Genomic DNA, 24,157 nt, shown 5'->3' with positions numbered 1-24,157 from the left:
GCTTAAACACACGATCTTCTGAATTTGTCCATTCGTCTCCGCTCGAGGCTGCGTCGGATCTCATTACCCCTCCCATTCAACGTCAGTAAAATAATTAGGTAGAAGACAAAGTCGTTACAACAACACCAGTAAAGTAGGTATTAACTATGTTTCCTCTCAGCACGTCCATATCCTCTCCCACACAGTGTGAGCACAAACTCCACTCCACCCCCCCCCTCCCGCCTGTCAGTGACCCACCGCGCGGTGCGAAGCAGTGCTAGACACGCACAGTGCAGCAACGCGCCGGCTCAGTCACCGGGGCACGGCCTCAGCCCCACCCCCCGCCCAAACACCGCCAGGCGGTGCGGGCCGGGTGAGACACGCCGGCACCCCGTCCATCGCATGGATGGCGCAGGCGTGTGCACTGTTGCAGGTCGCCCCGACCCGGCGCCGCCCTGGCTTCGCTACGTCGTGGGTGCTTCGCCCTGCCACCGCCAGAGGCAGCTCGGCGTTGGCTGGGATAGGGGGGCTCTGTTCGGCTTCGCCGCGCAGAGCGAGGGGAGGTGCTGCGCTCTGGGGTGTCTCCCATCATCGGGAAGAGAGGTGTATTGCCTTAAAAAAATAAAGAATGGATAGAAGATGATAAAAAGAGGGAAAAAGTGCAAGAAACGAGAAACAAAATAGTGCTCACTCACGACGCCACTTTTCTCCTATGCATAGATGACCAGCCGCACAAACACCCCCAAACACACACACACACACACATGCGCACATACACGCCCGCATCCCTGTCTACCACTGTCTAACCCTCCTTAGGAGGGTGACCTAGAACCCTCTGCTATGCGTGTCCGCCATCTCCGTGAACCACTGAACGACCTCCGCCAGCGATTTATTTCCCAGTCGCCTCTCGCCGCGCGCGCGGATGTTGACACTGGTCGCGTCCTGCTCCTGCTGACCCACGACAAGGATGAAGTTGTAGCGCGCCTTCTCCGAATTGCGGATCTTCTTGTCCAGCGTGGCGGCACCGTTGTCGACGTCCGCGTAGAAGCCCGCATCGTGCATCGTGTCGCGCACCTTCTGCGCATACCCGTAGTTGGAGGCCGAGACAGGCACCACCATCACCTGGCGGGGGCTTAGCCAGAATGGCCAGTCGCCGCCAAAGTGCTCGCACAGAATGGCAATCGAGCGCTCCAAGGAACCGAGAATGGCGCGGTGGATCATGACGGGGCGGGCCTGGTTGGCGTCCAGCTCCAGGTCGATGCCAAGGTCACGCACGGCAGCCTCGTACGTGCTGAGCTTCGGCTTGCTCTCGTCATCCGCCGCGGCCGGTGGCGAAGCGGTGGTCGGAGCAGGATCGGTGTGCTTCCGCTTCTCCATCGAGGCCGCCGCCACCTCCTCTTTCTCCGCGGCGGGAAGGGTGTACTTGAGGCCAAAGCGACTCGGCAGGTTGAAGTCTAGCTGAATCGTGGCGCACTGGTGGCGGCGGCGCAGCGCGTCCTCGACCACAATGTCGATCTTGGGGCCGTAGAAGGCGCCATCGCCAGCATTTTCAATCCAGCCCTCGCCGCCGTTGGTCGGCCCCTTCCAGGCGTTGAGGTCCTCGCTGTGCTCCACCTTCTTCATAAGTATCTTCATCTTCTTGACTGACTCCGGCTTGCCGTCGTAGCAGAAACGCTGATCGGGGCGCAACGGGTCCGGCAACTCCTCCGGAATGCCACAGAACCGGTTCAGCGCGGCGCGCAGATACGACTCCGACTGGTCCCAGAGCGCGTCAGAGCCAAGCTTGTTTGCGGGACGGGTGGAGTGGTAAAAGTAGAACTTGAAGCCCAGCACGCCATAAACGTCGCTGAGGAACTGCATCTGGCCCTCCATCTCATCTGTGATCTGGTCCATCCGGCAGAAGATGTGCGCATCGTCCTGCTGGAAACGACGCACGCGGGTCAGTCCCGTCAAGGCACCGCTCAGCTCGTTACGGTGCAACACGCCAAAGTCTGCGTAGCGAATCGGCAGCTCCCTGTACGAGTGCGGCTGGGACGCGAACATGATACAGTGGCCCGGGCAATTCATCGGCTTCAGGCCAAAGTCCTCCTTCTCACATTTTGTGCAGAACATGTTGTCGGCGTACTTTTCCCAGTGGCCCGACACCATCCACAGCTTGGAGGAGTACATGTTGGGCGAGATAACCTCTTGGAAACCGCAGCGGCGATACTTCTTGCGCAGGAACTCCACGAGAGTGTTGTAGATGCGTGCACCGTGCGGCAGCCAGAAGGCGCTGCCAGGTGAGACCTCGTTGAAGGTGAAGAGGTTCTGCTGGCGGCCAATCACGCGATGGTCCCGCTTCGCAGCCTCCTCCTGGATCATCTTCCACTCAGTTAACATGATGTTCTTCGGGAATGAAATGCCGTACACGCGCTGCAGCACCTCATTCTCTGCCTTGCCTTCAAAGTAAGAGGAGGAGTTCTTAGTTACAGCAAAGGCCTTGACGCGGCCCGTGTCCGGGAGGTGGGGACCACGGCACGGGTCAATGAGCATACCGCACCGGTACACGGTGCACGTGCCCCCGTCCGGCACCTTGCTCGCCAGGATCTTGCTCTTGAACTCCGTGTATCCGAAGAGTCTCAGGGCGTCCTCCTTTGACACTTCGAGACGCTGGTAGGGCATCTTCTGCTTCACCAGCTCCTGCATGGCCGACTCGATCGCCTTGTAGTCCGACTCGGACACCGGGCGGTTGGTGAGGCCCTCATAAAAGAAGCCACCCTCCTTCAGCGCCGGGCCGACGGAGAGCTTCGTATCAAAGATGCGCTCCAGCGCGTAGCCGAGCACGTGCGAGGAGCTGTGCCAGAATACCTCATGTGCATCCTCGTCGTCCCAGTCCAGCAGCTCCAAGTGGCAGTCACCCTCGAGTGGCCGCGTCAAGTCCCACAGCGCCTCGTTCACACGGGCGACAATGACCTTGTCCGGCAGCGAGTTGGACAGGCATTTTGCGATGTCCAGCGGGCACGTAACCCAGCTCTCGGCGTCCATCACCTTTCCATCCGGCAGGGTCACCTTGATCGGGGCTTTCATCGACTCATAGCGGTTCTGCTGCTGCTGCCACAGCTGCTCGAAGATTTTGACGCGTTGCTTCCAGAAGTCCGGCTCCATCAGGGTGGCCAAATTCACGGTCACCTCCGTCGCCTTCTTCTTTCCAGACATGGTGACTGAGGTCGAGTTGGGCACAGCAGACGAGGAGGAAAAGAAGCTGCAATACGAGACGCAGCGAGAGTCGCAGCTGAAGCACTGGGCAACGGAGTTACGCGCGCCCCTACAGGTGCGGATACTCGCGCACGCAAGCGAAGGAGGACAGTACGAGAGCAGCAAGCGAGAACCGCGTCCAAAGCACGTTGCAGACGGCGAGCTGAAGACGCAGTGCTGAGACAGCGAAGTCGTTTTTGTGGGTGTTGGTTGGCTGAGATTGCTGAGACACGTACGTGTGCGCAGAGGCACAACATACCACGAAACTGGTGCTGCAGGCGTTTTACTTTGTCAGTTCAGTGAACACACACACACACACACACACGAAGACAACCGTAGAGGTGGGGTGATCGCCTGATTGGCAAGAGAAAAGAATAGGAAAACTGTCACGCCAACGAAGAAAAAGAGAGGGAGAACCTGATGAAGGCACCACGTCAGAGAGAAAGAGAGATGGTGTAAGCGTAGTGCCTTGTGTGTAGATGATAGGGAATTATTGACCTTTTTCTCGTTAGCTTGCTTGTTTCTTTGCTTGAGTTTCAGCTGTAGAGAACGGAGGTTAGGTTGGCGCTACATGCGGAGCACAAGACGTACGATTGTCAAGAATCAGCATGCATGCAGGCGATGCGGGTGCAGATGCACAGATACACGAGATTAGCGAGAGTAAGGAGGAACAATGGAGTGGACGAATGCGAAAGTGCACCTTACACAGAGTTGAGTATCCAGCTTGCGTGAGCACTGCCTTGAGGGCGCGCTGCAACACCCTCAGCACCCCCTTCGTTGCCCTCTTCTCTCCGTAATGGGAAGAAGCGAGAAGAGTATGAGAAGCAAAGCCAACAAGCAAGCGTGCACAGATATGTGTGCTCTTGCATAAGCTCGCCTCTGGCCCTGTGCCTCTATGCAGGTAATGTTGATTACTTTGCTATCGTTTGGATTGGTTTACTGCGTCTGATCCAGTGAAAAGACGAGCACATCCGTCCACATTGCGGTTACACCCATTAAAGTCGCCGTGCACGCCTCCAGAGCAGCCAAGAGTACTGTACAAGACTAAAACAGAGACAACGTGAGCGAGCGAAAGAGATGAAGAGGGACACAAGCAAAACAAAACAACACAGACAAACGTCGCATTGACGAGGTCGGTCCAAAAGGCTGCCATATGGCTCCCTCCCCCTCTCTCTCCCTCTCATTCCTTCAGCACCACTCTCTTAGACTCGCGCACTGCTACGCGTCTCTGCGCTTCTTGAGTTTCTTTGTGGCGTCGCGCTCGGACTTCTTCGCCGAGTGAACCTTCGGCGTGGTAGCAGAATTGGCTGTCGCACCACGACCTGTACCGCCGCAAATACATAAAGCTCCGTTGTCTGTAGCGACCAATGGCCTTCCTACATCGTCATGTGCATCTACATCGCTGTGACTGGTCACTCTCACCTCGCGATGGCGCCGCTTCGCCCTCCGTTGCTGCTCTGCCTGCATCGCCATCCGCCGGTACGCCTCGTTCATTGACCGCTCCTCTTTGCGCGCCTCCACCTCGGCCGCTCGCCAAGCACGCCGCTTCGCCTCCGCCTCCTCCAACAACGAGTCCCACGTGAACCCTTCCATGAAGCGCACTGTCCACAGCTGACCGTAGCACCGGCGCTGCCGCTTCACGTCGATCGGCTGGCCATTCATGCACTGCGCCGCGTGCTGTGCATCACTAGCAGAAGTGAACTCCATCCAGCCCTCCTTGTACTGCAGTGGGAGAAGCGGTCCGCCCGGGCGGCGCGCCTTCTTCGGGAAAGGAATGAACTTCATGCGCCGAACTTCGCCGTACTGATTGAAGTGCAGTCGGACCTCTTGTGGTCGCATATCGCGCGGGATCGTGTTGAAGTAGAGCACACCGCGCTGCGACGGTGGGGCGTAGTGCTCCACCCCTAAAAGGCTCATCCGTTGTCGTCCTCCGTCTCTCTTCCGGGTATGCGCATTGGGCGTGCCGCCGCAGATGACTGAAGACGGAGCGAAGAAGTACTAAAAAAAAATTTAGTCCAAAAACAAGACAATCTTATCCAGAGTAGCGGCGGGAGTGTGCGCCAGGATGGGGGACGAAAAGAGCGCGAAGTGTCCTTCCCTCTCTCTCTCTCCCTCTCCTCAATGTGCGCACGGGAGTGTGCGAGTCGGGCTGTGTATATGACTGTGTGGGAGATGTTTATTAGCCTGAATGCATCATGCAGAAGGGGGGATGACGGAGATACGCAGATGATGTGAAGCGGTAGCGAAGCGCGAAAGAAGAGAGAGGTGCAGAAAGAGAGCAAGCAAAGGCGAGGAGATGGACAATGGAAAATGGGCGTTGAGGCGGCTTAGCCTTTCCTACAAGAAGCGTTTGAAGGAGCTGAATTGCCATTGAAATGGAGAAAGAACTGGAGGGACAGCCGCAGAGAAGGCAAAGAGCAGCTCAACAAACCTAGTCACACACGCACAGTCACACGCAGCTAGGCATCCGTCCACGCGGCGCTGTTCACTTCGAAAAAGACGAGTGCACAAGTGAGGTCATCAACGCATCCATTCGCTCAGCAGTGACACCTTCGCTTTTTTCCGCGCCTTTACACACTCCACCTGACATCCGGCCTATGAGGGAGTGCTTTATATGCACTACGCCTTGCTCGCGCATTGCTGCGCAGTCTCAAGCAGCTCATGCGCGGCTGGACAGGTTTGTTTCTTGGTAAAACGCCAGAACTTGTGGGCTCAACGCACTTGGGCCAAACGCATTTCCTTTTTCGTGTTTCCTCTCTTTTGCCTGTGCATCCTTGCTGATGGACTTGACGGTAGCACCCTTTATGGCAACAAGAGATGGGTACGAATGGGAAAGGAGGGAAGGACAAATGGAGGTGCTCATTTATCTGAATAGGGGCATGTGTGTGTGTGTAGAAAACGCATCATTGTAACGGAAAAGAACCATAAAAAGACGAGAAGGAGGTGTGCGGAGAAAAGGGGGGGGACAAGCTGAGTGAGGGGTGACTGCACGGCCAGTGACAACTTCCACACACACCGCAACAACGAGCAACGAAACAAGGGAAGAACAAAGCCGACATTTAACGCCGCACGCCTCGCGAAGCCGAGCGAGACAATAGAAAAGGAGAATGAGAAGCAGAAACTAAGAAAAGGCGTTGCAGGTAGGCCAACAGAAAGAGAGAGAGACACACACACACACGTATATGGCCATACTTGCAGCGCGAAAATGGTGGAGGAGAGCGAAGAAAAACGAAATCCTCGATGTCCCTACACGTAGCACAAATTAAACAATAACAGCGAAAGAAAGAAAGAAATGGAGAGAGAACGCATGCGATGTGGGGAAGACGTGTGGATGAAGATATCATGTGGCTCGCACCCCCCAACAAGAAGAATATCCGTCCACACATACACAGAGGGAGAGAGAGAGAGACGCACAAAACAAAAAAAGAACAAAGAGACAAGAGAAAGGCTCAGCAAACAACGCGCGCGCATGCATGAGCAACAGCGACACCACACGGCGGCATAAAGGAGCAAGAAAAACAGAGAGGTGGAAAGGGTAGAGAGAGAAACAACGTATGGACGCACGAACGTACACTAACAGCACCGCCATGCACCCATCGGGGCTCCTTTGTTGTCGCTGCCGCCATCGCACGCGTTACCGCCGATTGCCGCCGATTATTCGTGCTCTTCTTTCTCTCCTTTTGTCGCTGCACACGCACCCAATGCCCCCATTCAACAGACCCATTCATAGCCCCTTTGGTTCTTTCCCGCACTCTCGCTCGCCAGCTGTGCGTTCACAGGCTAGGCGCGCAACCAGAAGCGGTGCGAGAGAGAATAGAAACAACAGCAAGAAGACGAGCCGGCGGAGTCACAAAACAACAACAGCAACAAAAAAGGAGCAGGCAAAGGCCAGGTGATCACAGGGCTGCTCCTGGGCAAGAGAGAGGCCAGGTGAACAGGGAGAAAGAGACAGCAGTAGGGGAAGGTCAGAAAAGACTCAACTCACACGGGAAAGCACGCGGAAGCGCGCGTGAGAGAGAGAGAGAGAGAGCGAGGCTATCGTCGTATTCGACATGTCGAGCAATAGCGAGGCGAAAAGTCAAACCAAAGAAGTCACCTCTTTCGTACGTCACCCGTGGCCAATACGCAAAGATGTGCCCATACGCGGTAAAAGGAAGAAAAGCGGAAGGCAGAGGCACACGTGAGTGCGTCCCGCAAGCTGTGCACTCTTCGACGCCCCTCCTTTCCCTCCCCCCTGCTGTGCACGCTGCACATTGAATTTCAGAGAGCACGTTTACTCGCTTGGAAAGCCGCGGGAGCTACTTGGCGAAGGCGAAGGCGAAGGCGAAGGCGGAGGCCGCGACGGCGGTTCTGAACCCCTGCCTGCGTACAGGTTGCCGGACTGCGGCCGTAAGCATGGCACCAGCGGTACAGTCGCATTCGAAGAGGTTGGCGACACCAGGGGCGGCCTGAGACCATTAGACGACCTCGCGCGCGTCCTAACCCGCTCTAAGAGCGCCTCCACACGAGGCGAACGAACAGGCGTGCGCGACATGATCGAAGCATCCACCCTGCGGCCTCCACATCTGGAGTCTGGTACGGATGGTAGGCCTCTTAAGGGTACTGCAGAAGTGGCGCTACCACGGTCACTGGCACTGCGTGACTTCTGCTTGCGCTTCACGCGCTTATTCAGCTCCCCGCTGAGCAACTCGCCGAGCTGAAGCTGTGCCACGGGCATGGGTGTGATGTCGTCGTAATGCACCGGGGAAAGGTAGGCGAGAAACAGCGACACACTCTCACAATAGAGCGGTGCCTCCGCTACGGCAGACTTCAACGTCGACAAGGTGTCAAGTGGCTCTTTGCCGCTCGACACAGTGTTCTTCTCTGCAACTTCATAGCTGCAATTTGAGCGCGTGCTCCCTAACTGGTCGTACTGGAACACAATGTGCCAGCGATTTTGGTCGCTTGTGATGACGTGGATATTGACCCGAAAGCAGCGGGCGGCAGCGTTGAGGCACAGCTCATCACCCCAGGTACCCTGCTCCTTCATTGCTGCTAGGTACTTCTTCCACTCCGCCGCGCCGTCGAACAGGATGGCGTAGTCTTCGGAGTGCTCGCTCATGTACGCAGTAGCGAGGGAGCGCACGAGGTAATGCAGCCGTGGTTGCCCAAAGAGCTGGTTTGCCAGGGCACGGAAAAGGCAGTTTCCATCCGTCTTCTGCACGTTGCGGGTTATGTGCAGCTGCTTCAGGCGGGAAAGCAGTCGTTTTTCATTGTCTTCAATTCGCTTCTGCCGCGCCCGTTCCTCCAGCGTGTAGGTGTCGTTAACCCCAAAGATAACTTCGCTATTGGCTTCCGCTGTAGCAGCACTACCCGCTGCCGCCCGCGAATCGCCGCCGTTGAGGCCGTGGTCCTTGTCGCCGCCGCTGTGCCTCTGCCTCGCACCCGGCTTCGACGTTATCATATTCGCGTACTTGGTCTCCTTGTCGATCTTTGCCTGGCCGACCAAGATGTCATCCGGGGTGTTGTACGCACCGCAAGTGGGACAGTAGCGCAAGCCATCCTCGCCGCGCGCCATGCGGTGCAGTGCCGTGCACTGCGAGCATGCCCAGTAGCGCGGCCTGTGGCACAACGAGCAGCTGTCACCGTCGATGGTGTTGAGCCCGCCGCACTCGCGGCAGTTCCAGATGCAATGCGGCACGCCATGCTTGCACTTGGTTGTGGAGCTCGCTTCGGTCGGTGAGGTGGTTATCACGCCGATGGAGCAGCGAGTCTTGCAGACGGGGCAGATGACCTCACCCGGATTGACGAATCCGCACGCCTCGCACTCGTGCGCGAAGGTCGCGTTCACGAAGGTGCATAGGGGGCACTTCCAAAAGGAATTGGCGCTCGCTGTGACGCCCGCGGCACCGCCTTTGCCAGCGCGCTGCGTCTCCGACAGTCGGCGCTGCTGCATCATGGACGAGCTCATCACGAATGATGCCCGCTGCGGATCGATGATCTCGCCGTACATGCTAGAGAGCAACTCGTCTCTTGGCAGCGTCATGGACATCGTTCTTTCGCTCTCGATGTTGTAGATCAGCTTCAAGAATTTTGCGTCACTGTCACGCCTGGCAGATGTGTTGATGATGGGGTGGAGCAGCGATAAGTACGACGCCCGGAAGCACGTGAAGCAGAGATGAATGCCACCTTGTAGACGGAAGCGCAAGGGGCTTGTTCGGTTGCAGAGCCAACACAATCGCGGTGCCGCACTCGCGGCCGGCTTATCTCCGATACCACCATGACCATCAGCGGGCTTGCTACTACCTCCGGCCGCCGCAGTGGCAGATGACGACGACGAAGCGTCATCACCACCCGCACTGAGCCGTTCCCGCTCAACCTTCTTGTTCAAGAGATGATCAAGGTACTCCATCCACGAACTGCTGCTGCTGCTGCTGCTCGGGGGTAGGTGGATGAGTAGGTCGAGCACACGTACAGTATATAAAGAAACAATCGAGTGGAAAAAAAAAAGAAGAAAGACACAGTGGAGATACGCCACCGGAGCACTGGTGTTACGTGCCGCTATAACGGGTGCTGAGCTACCCAGGCACTCCAGACGAAGTCACGAAGAAAACAAAGAGCACAGATATCAGAGAAGACAAAGAAGGGGAAGGGAGGAGTATTTATGCAATACGCGTAAACACAGCGACCAACACAGCGGTCACAACTCAGCAAAGGTGACCGCACAAATAGAGAGAGAGAGATAATACACTGATGCTGCACAGCCCGGCACGCAAATATGTTGAAGGTGAGAAGAAAAACGCGTTACACCCTCACCCCGTGAAGTTGCGCAAGCGAGCGAGAGAAATCGAGAGGAAAGGGAAGGGACGTGGAAAGGAGAAGAACACAGAAAAAAAAGAAGGCAAAAGGAGAACGAGGGAGCGTCAACGCCGAGTGATGTGCTGCCCCTTGCTCAGCCGCTGTGAGTGGATAGTGGTGGATGGGGGGGGGGGCGAGAGTTCGTAAACACCTTCACTTTCCTCCTCTTCTCTCCCTACTTCTGCTTTCTTCTTCTGAGAACTCGTGTTTCGTCAGAGACCAACTGAGCAAATGGTGGCGCTGTGGTGATGTACAGGAGGGCAGTTTTTAGTAGCACGGTTGGTGTTTTTCGTTGATTCGAGCTAGGCCCACAGGCCCTCAATTCAACCCGCACATACGCATGCACCCTACGCAACACTTTCTTCTGACCCACTCTTGTGATGGGCCTCACTCCTCTCATGCACCACGATGTCTTTCGAAAGCAAAAGCTACAAAGGATGGGGAGACACGACGAGCGTAAACAGCGCACAGGGTTCAAACAGATCCTTGCATATCACGGAAGCTGCTGAGACACGAAAAAAACAAGAACACGTGCTCTTAAAGACTCTACCAAGGAAGACAAGAGAAGCAACAGAGTCACTCAACAAGGTACAGGGGGTAACACAGAGAAGATAAATGGGTGTATGTGCATATGCCCCTGTACTTCTCCGTATGTGCGCGTGGGGTGTGGTTTCTCCGAGAGAGGGCGAGTGTGTGCACCACAGAGCAATGAATGAGCGCGAAGAAAACCAAAAAGGGCACGAAAGACACCAAGGGAAAAGGGAAGATGAATCCGCCACAACAAAAGACAAGCTCAAATTGAACAAAAAAAAAAGAAAAACGGAGGGCAACAGCAAGCCTACAGAGGAGAAAAAAGGGGGGAGGGGAGGGAGGGAGGGAAGGAAGGAAACACACACACACAATAAAGGGGGGTGAAAGACAGAGCTAGAGCACAGTTACCCATACACGCACACGAAGGCGAATGAGTCGACAGACGGGGGAAGAGGGTGGGTGTGCAGAGGATGCGGAAGAGTGAGAAGATAAAGATGCGAAACGAAGAGAGGGCCTGAGCAATGACCCGGGGGATTCCACTATACGTGGTGGTAGTGTCCACCCCTCTCCCCGAAAGTGTGTGGGTATGTGTGTATCAGTGTATGGGCGTACATGATGGGCACATACAATGACATGAGTCGCAGCAAGAAAGATGAACAGCGAAGGAGGAAGAGAAGGACGGTAACAATTTGCGTTTACTATGCTTTCTTTGGTAATATGCCGTGAGAGAACATGAGATACGCGGAGTATCTGCCCTGACTGCCTTGCACATAGGGCAGAGCGGCTGGGAGAGAGAGGACAGCATGAGCACGCACACACACACACACACTTGGTTATCGATGTCGCACCAAGGTCTGCCCGATTCTCCGGGCAAAAAGTCCAGTGACTCTCTTCCATTCCAACGCTACACTGCCGTGCAGTCCATGCAACTGCGAGAATGGCAGGGTCGTGTCTGGTGAGGGAGATGACGGGCAAAGAAAGCGCGCCGGAGGGGAAGTCGAAGAAAGAGGAGAACAAAGAAGCCGGCACATAGCGTCTGTCTATGTCTCTGTGTGCGACAAACGTATCACTCTCCCCATCCTCTCTCTGACTCAGCCAATGTGCAGGGAAGACACCGAGGCTTCCTCGATTGCCTTCTTCTGTCCACGAATTGCCCCGGCGTCCATCAGTACCGGCGTGTGCGTGCTCCTTTGGGTTTTTTTGTATGTCTGCTTTTCTGCTTTACTTAGTAACAGTTGCTGAGATACGGGACAAAGATGCGTGCGTGTGTGCATGTGTGTGTGTGTGTCTTCCTCCTCATGACGCGGACGTGGGATGCCCTATGAAAAATCCCAAGGCAACAAGAAAAATCGGCGGCAGAGAAACATCATAGACCAAAACTGCTACAGTATTGTGCTTGCCCGTGCGCGTGTCTGTGTACTTGCTCGGCAGCGCGACATCAATGACAGAGGATCACACAGACACACCTCCTAAGTAGTTAAGAACTATCAACAAGACAAATAAAAATAATAAAGAACCACAAAGAAAAACAGAAAACAACCCGCAAAGGTGGGAACGACAGATGAAGACAGTGGCACACTCACACTCACACACACACACACACGTAGTCATAGGCATATGCGCCATTCACGTCCCTGTGCGCACCTCATGCTTATTTGCGTATATCCCCGCGTCCCTTCTTTTCCGTAATGTTTCTTCTTTCACCAGTCAAACATGAAGCGCCAGCCCCGACGGGCGATTCCATGCACAGACACACACGCACGAGTATGCATGAGTGTGAATGTGTGCCCATTGGACGGCGGATGTGTTCCTACCATCTTTGGCCCAGAGAGAAGGGGGAAGACGGACAGATGCGAAGGAGGCTAGCGCACGACGGACAGAGGGACATTACGTGCGGCAAAAGTGGGACAGAAAAGCGCAGAGCAGGTCGAGGGGTAGACTCTGCACAAATGCAGTGCCGCAACCCGCGATGCACGCCCTGTGTATATGTGTGGGGCTGTCGGTATTCCACACAGGCACCCCTCCCCCTCCCATTAAACCGTGTCTCTTTTCCGACATGGCACCCCATCCGGTTCTCCCGCTCACTGGTATCCAGCCGCCACGCTCTAATACCAGTACTTGTACGTCCAGTGCTGCGTCCAGTCGTAGTTAGGAATGGCCGAGATGTAGCCGAGGTAGCTGTACACGGGCTTGCGGCCGTAGAAGTAGTGCTGGAGGACCTCCTGGATGTTGGTGCCGGTGGTGTCATCGATGCGGTCGTACATCTCCGTCAGCGGCACGCGGCGGCCGTAGTGCAGCACCTGGCGGCCAATGTCCTTGGCGGAGTTAGCGCTACCGTCCATGTTGAAGAGCAGCTGCGCCTTCATGTTCACTTTCGCCTGCGCGAGCTCGTTGTCGTGCAGCATCTTCTGCGCAATACGGCACCACTCCGCGATCGTGTACTGCAGCACCTCCACAATCACACCACCGTCGCCTGGCCCACCCATCGCCTGACGACCCACCACGTACATGCCGCACAGGCCAACGTCCTTGTAGCTCTGTAGGAACGGGTTCGCCGTCTCGATGGACTTCTCGTTGAAGTGGGTGTTAGTCGGGGTGGAGTGATCGAGCGAGGAGAAGGTCTTCAGCACGCGATGCATGGCGTGCTGGCCGAGCTCGTGCTGGGAACGGTGGAAGGAGCCCGGGATCTCGCAGGCGAGGGCGAGCGGGATATTGTCCTCACACGCAGCGCCGCAGGTCTCGAAGGCCCAGGCCACGTTCACTGTCTTGTAGCGCAGATTCCACAGGCGGTACTCACCACCGACGTAGCGGGACTCTGGCATCACCATGCAGGCCTTCTCAGGCGCCTTGGAGAGGTCGCCAAAGTAGCTCTTGGCAGCCTTCTCCAGGACGGTGTGATCGACACCACCGCTGCCCACGACGACGAGGCGGTTGGCGGCGAGGGTGCTGGCGCGGTAGTCACGCATCTGATCGGCCGTCACCTTCTTCACGCCTTCCTCGGTGCCGTAGAGCGGAGTACCCACGCCGTACGGGGTGCTGTCGAAGGCGCAGCGGTGCAGGTTGTCCATGACAATATCGTCCGGGCGCTCCTCAAACAGCTGCTGATCCTGGAGCACCATAGCGCGTGCCTTCACGATGTCGGCATCCCCCATGCGAGCGTTGCGCGCCACGTCAGCCAGCAGACCCACAGCGCGGTCAGTGTTCTCCTTGGTGACCTTCATGTACAGGTAGGTATGCTCGCGGCCCACGTTTACCTCTAGCTGGCCACCAAGTTCGTCGACAGCCTTCGCGATCTGCTCACCTGTCTGGTTCGTCGTGCCGAGGAAGCCGCACTTCTCCAGTACGCGGGCCGTACCGGCGTAGGCAGCTGGCTCGTAGCGGGACCCAGCATCCATCCATACACCGACGGTGGCGAGCTTGGATAGCGGATTCTCCTCGCACGCGACGCGCACGCCGTTACCAAGCGTCGAGACATTGGTGGGCGGTATCTTGCTGAGGACATCGCGAAACGCAGCCGAGGTCGCGTGGTTCGACGCCGGGCGAGCGCGCTGCACCAAGGTGGAAAAGCTAACCGACATCGCTGATCAAGTTCTTGAGGTGCTGTGTGTATCTTTTATTTACCCTCTAAGAAGAACAGCAGGGAAGGAGAAAAGTATGTCCTTTGCTGACTTGACTACTGCGTGAGCGTAGCCGGGGTTATTACCAGCGGCAAGGTGCGTAGACAGCGGTGGTGTGAATCAATGGCCGCGAGTGAGGAAAACAAGAGAGGAGTAGAGAAAAAAAGAAGATGGTAAGAAAAGCAAGAAAGATCGCATGCGAAATCGGTGCCAGCCACTCCGTTGGTCAGAACACGGAAGCATCAGCCGCTGTGGGAGTCATGCGTCCATCTCAGAGAAGATCAAGAGAGGGAATGGCGGCAAGAAGCCGACCAAGAGGCTAGGTCACACATGCTGAGAGAGTTGGAGGCACGCATACAAGCACGTAATGCAGTACAATACCTTACGAGGAAAGGTGAGGCACTACTTGGCGTGTCTCCCGTTCTCTCTCTCTACACACACACAAGCCTCAACAAGCTATGTGAACTCATGGAATCTGAGCCACGGCAGCAAGGCTACGTAGCCCGGATCGTCAGCTCCGCAGCACCGCTCTTCACCTTTTCTCCGCATCTCTCCCTCTCCCTCTGCTCTCTTGTGTCACGTTCCAACGGGAAATGCGCCGCTGCCGGCCGCCTTGCGTGCCAAAAAAGAAGCGGGAAGAAGGGTGTATTGGCATACGCCCTTTGTGTGCGAGGGTCAGGGGGAGGGAAGAAGAAGAATTGAGCAAAAGCAAAGGAGAGAACGAGTACGCAGTGTGGGTGTAGAGTTCATAAGCTCTACGTGAGGCAAAAGGGGGCGGTGAGAAGGGGGGAGGAAAGAAGAGAGAACCCAAACGAAGGTGCGATAAGTTGGGCACACTCACATATCTGTACAAAGATGCTTAGCTGTTTGAGAAGAAAGCAACGCTTTTTTTTTTTCCCTCCCTCCGCTCTTTGGGGCTCGTTGGGGAACTGATCCAAGCATGGGATAATCCACAGAGAACGCCGAGGCTGTGCAACGAAAATGAGGAGAGACAATATAAACTCGACCTCACACTGCGTTGCTCTGTGATGTCGCCTCTCGTTGTGTTTGTTTCCATCCCTGTAGCCTACTTGTCACCCGGAATCTTCTCGATACCCACTATCGTCCGGAAGAGCACACCAACGTGCGATAAGTCGCAATACGGGCTGTTGTCCGTGTGCTTGCAGCGGCACAACAAGTACTTCTTGGAGGTGTCAACCGTAAACTCCTTCGGCTTCAAGTCCGTCTTGTGCTCCTCATTGTACGCGCGGTGGGCACCGTCGCAGAAGGGCTGCTTCTTGCTCAGCCCGCACGAGCACCAGTAGTACTTCGTTCCAGCCTCCAATGGCACCATGCAGGGGATTCGGTTCGGCAGCTGCACGATACGCCGAGGGTTCTTGGGGTCCACCTTTGTCTTCCACGAGGCGGCTAAGAGACGGCAGCGCTGCATTTTGGGGGAGGCGATGATGGCCTTTGTATAGGAGCCGTTGTATGACTGTGTGTGGGTGGGTGTGGGTGTGAAACACAAGCAAGAGTGCATGTATGTGGGCATTATTTCGTTTGTTTGAGGCACAAACAGAGAAAACAAAAATGGAGGAGAGGGCGCTATAGAGTGACCAGTGCACAGAAAAAATCACAGCTGGGAAGGAGGAGGTGAAGGGCGTTCCAGGTGGAGTCCAAGAACGCGAGTTCGAGGGAATGCACAGAGGAGTGAGGCACACCTGCGCACCAGCTGTATAGTGTTATTCCCTGAATGGCTCCCACGAGAGCCCCTGTTGACCATCCGGGTCACAAGAAAAAGAGCTACACTAGTCCCTTGCCTTCACGTTGGCTATGTACGTATGAGCGAGGATGTCATGTGTGTCACTTTGTAGGATTAAGCTAACAAGAGGAGAACGGCTTCACGAAAGAGAGAGCAAGCAACCTGAGCAACACCGATGAACTCAAAGCGAAACAAAGGAGAGACACCGACAACGGAAAGAGTGGTAGAGGGAACGAAGATAGCATCCACATGCAGACTAGAGCGATGGGAGTGGAGCACAAAGGAGGCGAGAAAGACATAAGATGGAGAGGGAGATAAAGCAGAAAATAAAAAGCACGCATCAGGACGGAAGAAAAGTCAGCGCTTGTTTTAACTTAATGAAATGGGAAAAATGTCGTGAAGCCTGTCATGTACCCTTCCACCATTCACCATCAGGGACCCACATCGACATCAGTGAAATATGGAGGGGGGATGCTTTGGCAGAGAAAAGGGGGTACGGCAGTGGTGAACAAGAAGAAAGGAGACAGTCCGGTTAGCAGGGAAAGACAAAGACAGAGGGAAAGTGAGAAAGTGAGAAGTGAAAAGAGAGAAGGTAAAAAAGAGGAACTTAAAGTTAAGTGTCACGAAGACCTTGGAAACACCATTCGACACCACCGTCTGCGCAAGAGATAGTGAGATGGAAGACACTGACAAAGAGAGGGGCGAAGAGAGGATAGTAGACAAACCGAAAGGAGAAGAAGAGGTAACAGGTCAACAGCATATATATATATATATATATATATATGTACAGAAGTACACACACACACACAGCTTTCACAGGAGAGAAGGGGAGACGTGAGTGGAGAAGAGCTGCGATGCGTGTTTGATCATTCGGAAAGAAAAGACAACGAGCAGCCGTACAAAGCTGTCGCCTTCAGCTACTTGTGTAACTACTTTAAACGTCTTGATTGGCTTGTTTTTCAGTCTGCTTACTTCCTCAACAGCAGCAGTGATGCCACGACAATGCGGATACGCCAAGCAGAGCCTTGGAAAAGAGAAGTCGGGGGTGCACACGTAGTACACCTACGCGCACACTCCCCCCCCCCGCCTCCCCCGAGGACATCGTCAAATACAGCCCACACCAAGAGATCATAACCTCTCTGCCACGAAGCCCCGTGTATCACTCCCAAATGCCACGACGATCATGCTTGCAGAGTGCGCCTGGATACACATTTTTTTTTCGATCCTCAATCTCTAAAGGGCCCTGATGATTCCTGCCACCTCAGTGCGCCGTATCAGGATTCAGTTCCTGCTCTTTATGGGGAAGTCAAGAGCCTGCCGCAGCGTGCCCTCGTGTAGGGCTGTGGGCTCTGGGTGTTCCAGCGCACGGCGCATCATGTCGATGATTTGGCAAATACACGCATCCTCCTGCTGCTCTTCCGCTTGTGCTGCGTTGCGGTGACACGGAGCGCGATCCTGTACTCTGCCTGCGCTGTGTGTGCCGTGGCATTGGGATGGGCTGAGCGGCGTTAAGCGCTGCGGGTTGACCCGGCTCCGTGACATAGCCGCGGTGCAATAAAGGTAGGTGAGCTGTCGTTGTATGCACATATTTGCGGACTTGCCTGTGGTACAGTGACGCGCTGGCAACGAAAACAACTCTACAGAGGCTCAAAGCGTTGCTTTCCTGTCGAGATGACGTCGTGATGATTGCGGAGCACAAAGACCTCAGCTCACTTTAACCGTCTTAACGCCTCCACGCCATCGCTTCGCTGCTTCATGATCGACTCCCGTTCCTTCTTTTCGCTCGCGGCGAGCTCCTTAATGAGACGCTTGCGCTCTTTCAGGAACTTCTTTTTCTCTCCGTCGTCGAGGAGCTCCATGAACTCTTCCACGTCATTGTCGTAAGTGCTCACTTCACTGGGGCCTGAGGTGATGGGAGACTCACTGGCCACAGTCCCCAGCGGGGCTGGCGGCTCTGCATTCCAGTCCGCTGTGAAAAAGTCGGAATCCACGTCTCCACCGCACTGTGCAGCGAGGTCATTATTTCGGTCACGGGTACGGCTGCTGCGGTGGGGCTTGAAAGCTTTCGTGATGGCCGAAAGGAACGCGTGTGGCGGTTTTCGCGTAGATGACGTAGTTGGATCACTCTCTTTCGCAGAGACAACCTTAGACTCAGCAACCGCGATGGCCAGCGCAGAGGCCGTGCTGTCGTCGTTGGTGTCCGGCGCCTGCGGAGGTGTGGCGGCCGCGTTGTCTTGGGTGTTATTCACCTCAGGCGTATAGAGGTAGTACACTGTCTGACCGTCCTTGTCCACGTACTCGCATATGCAAGATCCCTCTGGAACTGAGCCGCCTGCTTCATACTGCCCTGCCAGGGCCTCATAGTATGTCATGCACCCCTGCGCACTCGTGTCCCCCACCTCTGCGCTTGCGTCGGACTGGCTCTGTTGCATCGAGTCTGGCAGTTCCTGCGTGCACCAATACGTGTCACCATTTTCGTCCGTGTAGCAGTAGTACTGTACCTCACCCCCCTCCTGACTGGCATCCTCGTTTACTGTGTCACCAGTCTCGCCCATGTCAATTCCGCTATGCTGTTGCGCAGAGTCACCGCTTTTGCGGTCCGCTATGCGGCTCTTTGGGCTCACAGGGTCGCCCACACCGCCAGCGCGTGATGGGTCCACCTCACATGAATGCCCGCCCGTTCTATCGGCGGTTGCACCCTCTGCCCCCGGGGCCAAGGGATGCACCTCTCTGACAGTCTGCGTATTATGTTTATTCCTCACTCGTATGAGCTTGCCAGAGGTATGGATAACCAATACAGGGAGTTTTACCTGCATCCTTTTAAAGATATTCTTGGGGACGACGCGATGATGATTGGTGCGAGGTCTACCAGACGTGATGAGCTCATCGGTGCCGTGGTGACGTTGAGTGACTGGGCAGGAGACGCTGCTGCCACGGGGAAAGCCGCAGGCCATGCAGATTTGTGTACTGGTGTAGATGCTCCCTTCCATGTGGTTCTCCAACTCTGCTGAGTTCCCTTCAGTGCCGGGCATACGGCTACTATCGCCTGATGTAACTGAAGAAGTCGCATCGGTTTGCAGCGTTTTGCTGCGATGGGACGGGGCCTTGTGGAACAATTTTCGGAATGCGCTCATCTTGTGGTGACGCGGGCCGCCTCCGCCCCCGTCCTCCTCTCCTCCACCGTATTCTCGTCCCTATATCCGCTCTTCCGCGGTCTCACAAGCCCGGTGCTGAGAAAGTCCACGCTGTGAAGCGGCGCGTCAGTGACTGAACTGCGAGGGGGGTGGGGGTGGCAGGTGATGGGAATGGCAGAGGCAGCTTTGGCAGCGCAAAGAACAAAACGGGGAGCAGGGGGAACAACTCGATGATGAAAAGAAGCGATGTCCGTGGCACTAAGAGCAGGAACGCTCGAACAACCACGGAGAGCAGCAACTGCAGCAGCAGCGGGGGGAGGGGGGGAGGAGGACGCAGGTAAACGGTAAAGGGAAGAGGACAATAAGATAGGAAGTGAGAACAACACGAAGCAGAGCAAAGAACACGAAAAAAAAAAACACAAAAAAAAACGCTGTGCCGTGGCGCGGCTTGCCCTGAGATGAAGGCCACAGAGAAATGGGGTACAAAATTTATGCGAAAGGTGAAAAAGAGGAGAGCCAGACAGACTGGCAGGCAACCAGAGACGGCGAGAAAGAGAACGGCAGAAGCCTCACAATGGATGAAACGGGGGAAGAGAAAGAGCGGAAACGGAAACAATGATGATGAGCACTTTCCGTTTATTTTAGTTCCTCTTCTTTCACTCCCCGGCGCAGGGGCATGGATATCTAGGACTGTGTCTGAGCAGGTGCGGGGGTATGTGTGGCACGCTGAAAGAAACGTCTTAGCATAGTCTGGCGTCGGAGTTGCTTCCCACTGCTCTTCTCCTCGGAGTTGCGTTGTTAGAGTTTTGTGCGTGTATGGGGAGATGGTAAAAGGGTGCAATACATGAACGAGCCCTTCTCGGGGTGCAGATATACACGTGTGCGTGCGCGTGTGTCCCTTGCAAGTTCAGGTGAGAAAGATGCGCAGACACAGAGAGAGAGGGCGAGTAAGAGACACAAACGGCAATTTTCTCTCGAGAAAATGATGAGAAAAGACGCCAGTCAAGTCTGGCAAACGCCTGAGACCCCTACTCAGCTGAGTAAAGAAAGGCCTGCGTGCCTCTCTGGTTGGTCTGTGTATCTACTTCTTTCTCTGGTGAGAAGTTTGAAAGTGAGTCGGGCCGCTACAAATTCGCCCTTTACGCGTCGGAAAAGAGAAGAGGAACGCGAGAAAGGGCAAAAATAAGAAACAGTGGAAGAAGTGGGAGCGTAGAGAGCCTGAGAAGTGAAGATCAGTACGGTAAGGGAGTAAACATGGCCAACAAGAAGGCAGGAAACAGGAAAGCAGAGGAAAAGCAAAGCAAGCGCCCGAGTGCAGACCCAAAAAAGAACGAGAGAAGTGTTTGAGCTGGTGATGATGATACGGTGGTGGTAGTTTTCGGAAATGGACGTGTGTGAGCGTGTATGGGTGTGTGTGTGTGACCAGCGGTACCTATGTATACACGTGAGATCAACGATAGTACGATGCTAAGAAGAAAAAGCGCAATGGTGGGCAGTAAAAATGGAGGGAAGAGCACAGGTAAGATGCACCTCCCCCTCCCCTTCATGACTTTGAACGTGCGACTCTGCGCATCGCCGCAGATAGAGCGGATTGAAAGGGTGGTGGTGCTTCACTAGGCAATTAGGAGAGAGCCGCCAGCGCTGGCTCTTGTGGAAACGATGAGAAGAAAACGCTGTGCAGCTCCATCGAGGGGGCCAAACGTGGTGAGAGAGTGCACCTGAGCGTCTCGCGCTAGCAGCACTGCTACATCCACCTCTGCTGTCGAAGCTCTTCTTTTTTCTTTTTTTAGCGCCACACGATTTCGACTCGTGTCACTGAACACTGCATGGGCCAAGAGAACAACTCGCTCCCAGTAAAGTAGATGTGTATGAACGTGTATATCTATGTGCATACGTGTCTATGCCGTATCACAAGCACCGAGACAAACGCGGTGTGCTGTTCACACGAAGGAGGGTGGAATCCATCAGCTGCGTGAATGCGTAGCAACGTGCCTTCTTCTGTTTACCTCAGCACCCGCGACCATAGGCGCTGTTGGTAGTCCTGTAGGTGTCTGTCTCAGGCGCACCACCGACAAGGCCGCGGCGACTGATATGCACCTCCCTATGAACACCTGGGGCTGCTCGAGTCTCTATCGCTGACATTCCAGGCGATCCCTTGCAATTTGTCCCCTCGAATAGAGAAAAGTGCTGGCGTGTTGCCACGCAGCCTCGTGGGGCGGGTCGACGCAGTGGAACGTACAAGTTGTCCAGCGGTCCAGCTACCCCGACAAGAGCTGCAGAGCCGATGAGATGTGAGTTCTTCGCGCGAGACGACGAGGCCGTCGGCAAAGAAAAGACCGATGGCTGAAGCGAAGGAACGCGAGCCGCCCCCGCTCTGCATGAAGAGTTTGTGAAAACAGAGCTATGTGTGTCGTCCGGAAAGCAAGACATCTCGCTCTCGTGATCGCAAAAGCTGCCCTTGCCCTTAAAGGCCGTGGTCACCGGTGTCGAGCCGGTAGCTGATCCCCCACACATCGATTCGGACCTCTCCAATGAAGCGCTTTCTGGAGCGCATGCCTCTGTGTCACTGTCGCCACGGACGCGCGGAGTCGCAGATGCACTGACTGACACCGATGAGTGGGAATCTCGGTGAACAGCGCTAGCGTGGAAAGCAGGTGGTTGCGAGTCCGTTGATCTCGAAGTTGCACGCGCTTGTTGATGTTGTTCGTGTCGCAAAGCTGCTCGGGCTCCAATTGCAGCCAGGCTGCTACTCGACGCAGACTGTCGTGCTAATGCGGTAGACAGAAATGGTGTGTTTGCAGAGGGCACGGCAGAGCTCTCCCTGGACGCACCGCGTGACAATGCACCGCGCGACGTCAGTCGACTCAACCGAGCATTGGTGTCTGTTAGAATTTCAGGATGCATGCCGAACTTTATCCATGACGGGTTGTGCTTAATCCGATACACGTTGCATGGCGACGACAACCCTTCCTGCCCAGCAGAGAGGGAGTGGTCGTCCGCCATGATATCGTGAAGTGTCCGCGTGTGCGTGTAGGTAGATAGGTGTGGGCGTTTTATGGAAGAAGGAAGAAGAAAGGCACGCGTCCTCTCAGGTGGAGAGGCTGTAAGCTCCTCTTCAGCTTAGGAGGCTGAAGGTGTTTCGTTGTTGAGGAGAGAAGACGGAGAGTCACAAAGCGCACCGTCCCTCCTAACTGTCTCTCATATTTCGTAAGAAAGCAAAATGGGGAGGAAATGACAGGGTGAATGAAGTAGTCAGGATGAAAAGAGGAGAGGAGAGGCCTATATGAGTATTGGAGTGCTACAGAAAACGTGTCTGTGCGCCAGCGGAGATTGCTGAGAATCCGCATTTCTTCCTAGGAACATATGCAGATACACTTACATGAGCAATGCTTCGAGTTAGTTTGCCTATAGGTATGTGGGGAAGAAAAGAAAAGAGTGGCATCAACGTGAGTAGCAGGGGGCGCGATCACGTTGAAGAAAGAGCGGAAATACAAGAGTTCCGTGGATGAGTGTGTGTGTGTGGGTGGGTGTGGGTGTGTTCAAACCCTCACTCCAAACGTCAGTGGCACTCATCTCTGAACTGCAGCACGGACTTTAAAGTGGAGAGTGAGCGACAGTGTCCAGGTCCTCTGATGCCCATCTCCGCCCTTCGCTCTTTCCCGTTAGCCCTGAAAGAGTCAAGAAGGTGAAAATGCAAGCCTTCATGTGTGTGTGTGTAGAGGGGGGGTTCAATGACGATCGACTACAGCGCCACGCGGCGTATTTGGCAAATTTGCCAACAACAGCGAGAGTACACAGGCGAAAAAGAGAACATTGAGAATGAGCAAGAAAAGCACACAAAGACACTGAGACAGAGAGACGAAAGGAGCAGGAGCAGAGAGCAACTCAGAGAAGCACTTGGCACACTTCTCTCTCATCCATGCACCTCCCCCTGCCACTCGCAGCCGCCCATTCAGTGTCGCCAAGATCACGCCAGAAAAGCGCAGCAGCAGCACGGTGGCGACAAGGTCAGTGCCACAACAGTGGCGAATGGTACTGAATGCCACTGCTGGCAGTGCGAAGGGGTGACAGCAAGAGAAAAATGGCACCACAACGGCCACTGGGCTCAAGTAAGTGAAGCAGGGTGTGTCCTTGTGTGTTTGAAGTCCGAGGGAGAGATGCACCCACTGCACAGGTGGTACACAGACACACGCTCGTGGCACAAGTGAGTTAATAAGTGCCTTTCATTAGGTGGTGTGCATTGTGGAACGCCGGGAAATCGGACGAGCATTCATCGCCGAAAAACTACCCGCCAGCGGAGCAGCGGAGTCGGTACCTCTGTGATTTCCTCCATCTCCAGAAGACGCGCTTTGCGCGTCTGATGACGACGCCACCGACGGCCTCGCCTTTTTCTTGATCGAAAAGGACATAGCACAGGCGCAGGACTCGTCGACTAACTCATTGCCCACCACCACGAACGCGGATCCCTTCAGCTCACTGTGGTAGTCTAGTCTCGCGTTCTCGAGTTTCGAGGCGCTGAGAGTGTCCACGACCACACGCGGCGACGGCTGCGCGCCAGTAAACGCTTCATCGCTGGGTGACACTGCGTCCGCCTCTGAGATAGCCACATCCTCCTCGTGATTAAACGCCTCCTTCGTTTCAAAGGAAAACTTGTAGAGGTAACCGTGGCAGCCGCCAGAGTCGATGGCAAGGCGCAGGTAGCGCGCATCGTTTGTGAAGCCTTCCTCCGAGTTTTTCCGCGTAATCTGCGCCCATACTCGCGGTGAGATGGAGAAGCTCTTGCCATAGAAGTCAGGCAACGTGGTCGTCGACGTCGGTCCATGCGATACTGAGGCTGACGAGCCGCTGGAAGCGGCAGCACACCAGCGTCGAAGCGAGAGACGGAGCATGTTTACATGACAGGAGAAGGCAGCAAAGACAGAAGAACCACAAAAAGGCGATGAGAAGGTATCGTTTGTGAGATCAGTGAAAAAGTGAAGAGTCACTCCCGCTGCGGCTTTGGTTCCCGTGTGTGAATGCATGTGTGTGAGTGTGTGTGTGTGTATGTGCGGATAATCATGGCCATGGTAGGTGAGGGGGAAGAC

At 55.1% G+C, this 24,157-nt stretch overlaps 8 protein-coding genes across 8 annotated transcripts, besides 2 other annotated features; all 8 read right to left on the bottom strand.

The window, feature by feature from the left end:
* Positions 1 to 157: 157 nt before the first annotated feature.
* Positions 158 to 575: a repeat region.
* Positions 576 to 804: 229 nt separating this feature from the next.
* On the bottom strand, positions 805 to 3,174 carry LPMP_341280 (threonyl-tRNA synthetase, putative; the record flags this gene model as incomplete). Its single annotated transcript, XM_010704252.1, has 1 exon — positions 805 to 3,174. One exon carries the CDS (start codon positions 3,172 to 3,174, stop codon positions 805 to 807), a length of 2,370 nt encoding a protein of 789 aa, XP_010702554.1.
* A 1,257-nt stretch (positions 3,175 to 4,431) lies between these two features.
* Positions 4,432 to 5,130, bottom strand: RBP22 (RNA binding protein, putative; the record flags this gene model as incomplete). The annotated part of the gene is made up of 1 exon (XM_010704251.1): positions 4,432 to 5,130. The coding sequence occupies one exon, from the start codon at positions 5,128 to 5,130 to the stop codon at positions 4,432 to 4,434; it is 699 nt and encodes a 232-aa protein (XP_010702553.1).
* A 2,356-nt stretch (positions 5,131 to 7,486) lies between these two features.
* LPMP_341260 (hypothetical protein) lies at positions 7,487 to 9,604 on the bottom strand (the record flags this gene model as incomplete). Its single annotated transcript, XM_010704250.1, has 1 exon — positions 7,487 to 9,604. One exon carries the CDS (start codon positions 9,602 to 9,604, stop codon positions 7,487 to 7,489), a length of 2,118 nt encoding a protein of 705 aa, XP_010702552.1.
* A 3,082-nt stretch (positions 9,605 to 12,686) lies between these two features.
* Positions 12,687 to 14,159, bottom strand: LPMP_341250 (mitochondrial processing peptidase, beta subunit, putative; the record flags this gene model as incomplete). Its single annotated transcript, XM_010704249.1, has 1 exon — positions 12,687 to 14,159. One exon carries the CDS (start codon positions 14,157 to 14,159, stop codon positions 12,687 to 12,689), a length of 1,473 nt encoding a protein of 490 aa, XP_010702551.1.
* A 1,105-nt stretch (positions 14,160 to 15,264) lies between these two features.
* LPMP_341240 (hypothetical protein) lies at positions 15,265 to 15,627 on the bottom strand (the record flags this gene model as incomplete). The annotated part of the gene is made up of 1 exon (XM_010704248.1): positions 15,265 to 15,627. The coding sequence occupies one exon, from the start codon at positions 15,625 to 15,627 to the stop codon at positions 15,265 to 15,267; it is 363 nt and encodes a 120-aa protein (XP_010702550.1).
* A 1,569-nt stretch (positions 15,628 to 17,196) lies between these two features.
* Positions 17,197 to 17,553: a repeat region.
* A 95-nt stretch (positions 17,554 to 17,648) lies between these two features.
* LPMP_341230 (hypothetical protein) lies at positions 17,649 to 18,929 on the bottom strand (the record flags this gene model as incomplete). Its single annotated transcript, XM_010704247.1, has 1 exon — positions 17,649 to 18,929. One exon carries the CDS (start codon positions 18,927 to 18,929, stop codon positions 17,649 to 17,651), a length of 1,281 nt encoding a protein of 426 aa, XP_010702549.1.
* Positions 18,930 to 21,080: 2,151 nt separating this feature from the next.
* LPMP_341220 (hypothetical protein) lies at positions 21,081 to 22,076 on the bottom strand (the record flags this gene model as incomplete). The annotated part of the gene is made up of 1 exon (XM_010704246.1): positions 21,081 to 22,076. One exon carries the CDS (start codon positions 22,074 to 22,076, stop codon positions 21,081 to 21,083), a length of 996 nt encoding a protein of 331 aa, XP_010702548.1.
* Positions 22,077 to 23,299: 1,223 nt separating this feature from the next.
* LPMP_341210 (hypothetical protein) lies at positions 23,300 to 23,962 on the bottom strand (the record flags this gene model as incomplete). Its single annotated transcript, XM_010704245.1, has 1 exon — positions 23,300 to 23,962. One exon carries the CDS (start codon positions 23,960 to 23,962, stop codon positions 23,300 to 23,302), a length of 663 nt encoding a protein of 220 aa, XP_010702547.1.
* Positions 23,963 to 24,157: the final 195 nt, after the last annotated feature.

This window comes from Leishmania panamensis (assembly GCF_000755165.1).
Source record: "Leishmania panamensis strain MHOM/PA/94/PSC-1 chromosome 34 sequence".
NCBI classification, from domain to species: Eukaryota; Euglenozoa; class Kinetoplastea; order Trypanosomatida; family Trypanosomatidae; genus Leishmania; species Leishmania panamensis.
The sequence above is the reverse complement of the archived record's forward strand: the minus strand, read 5'-3'. Positions and strand labels throughout refer to the sequence as shown.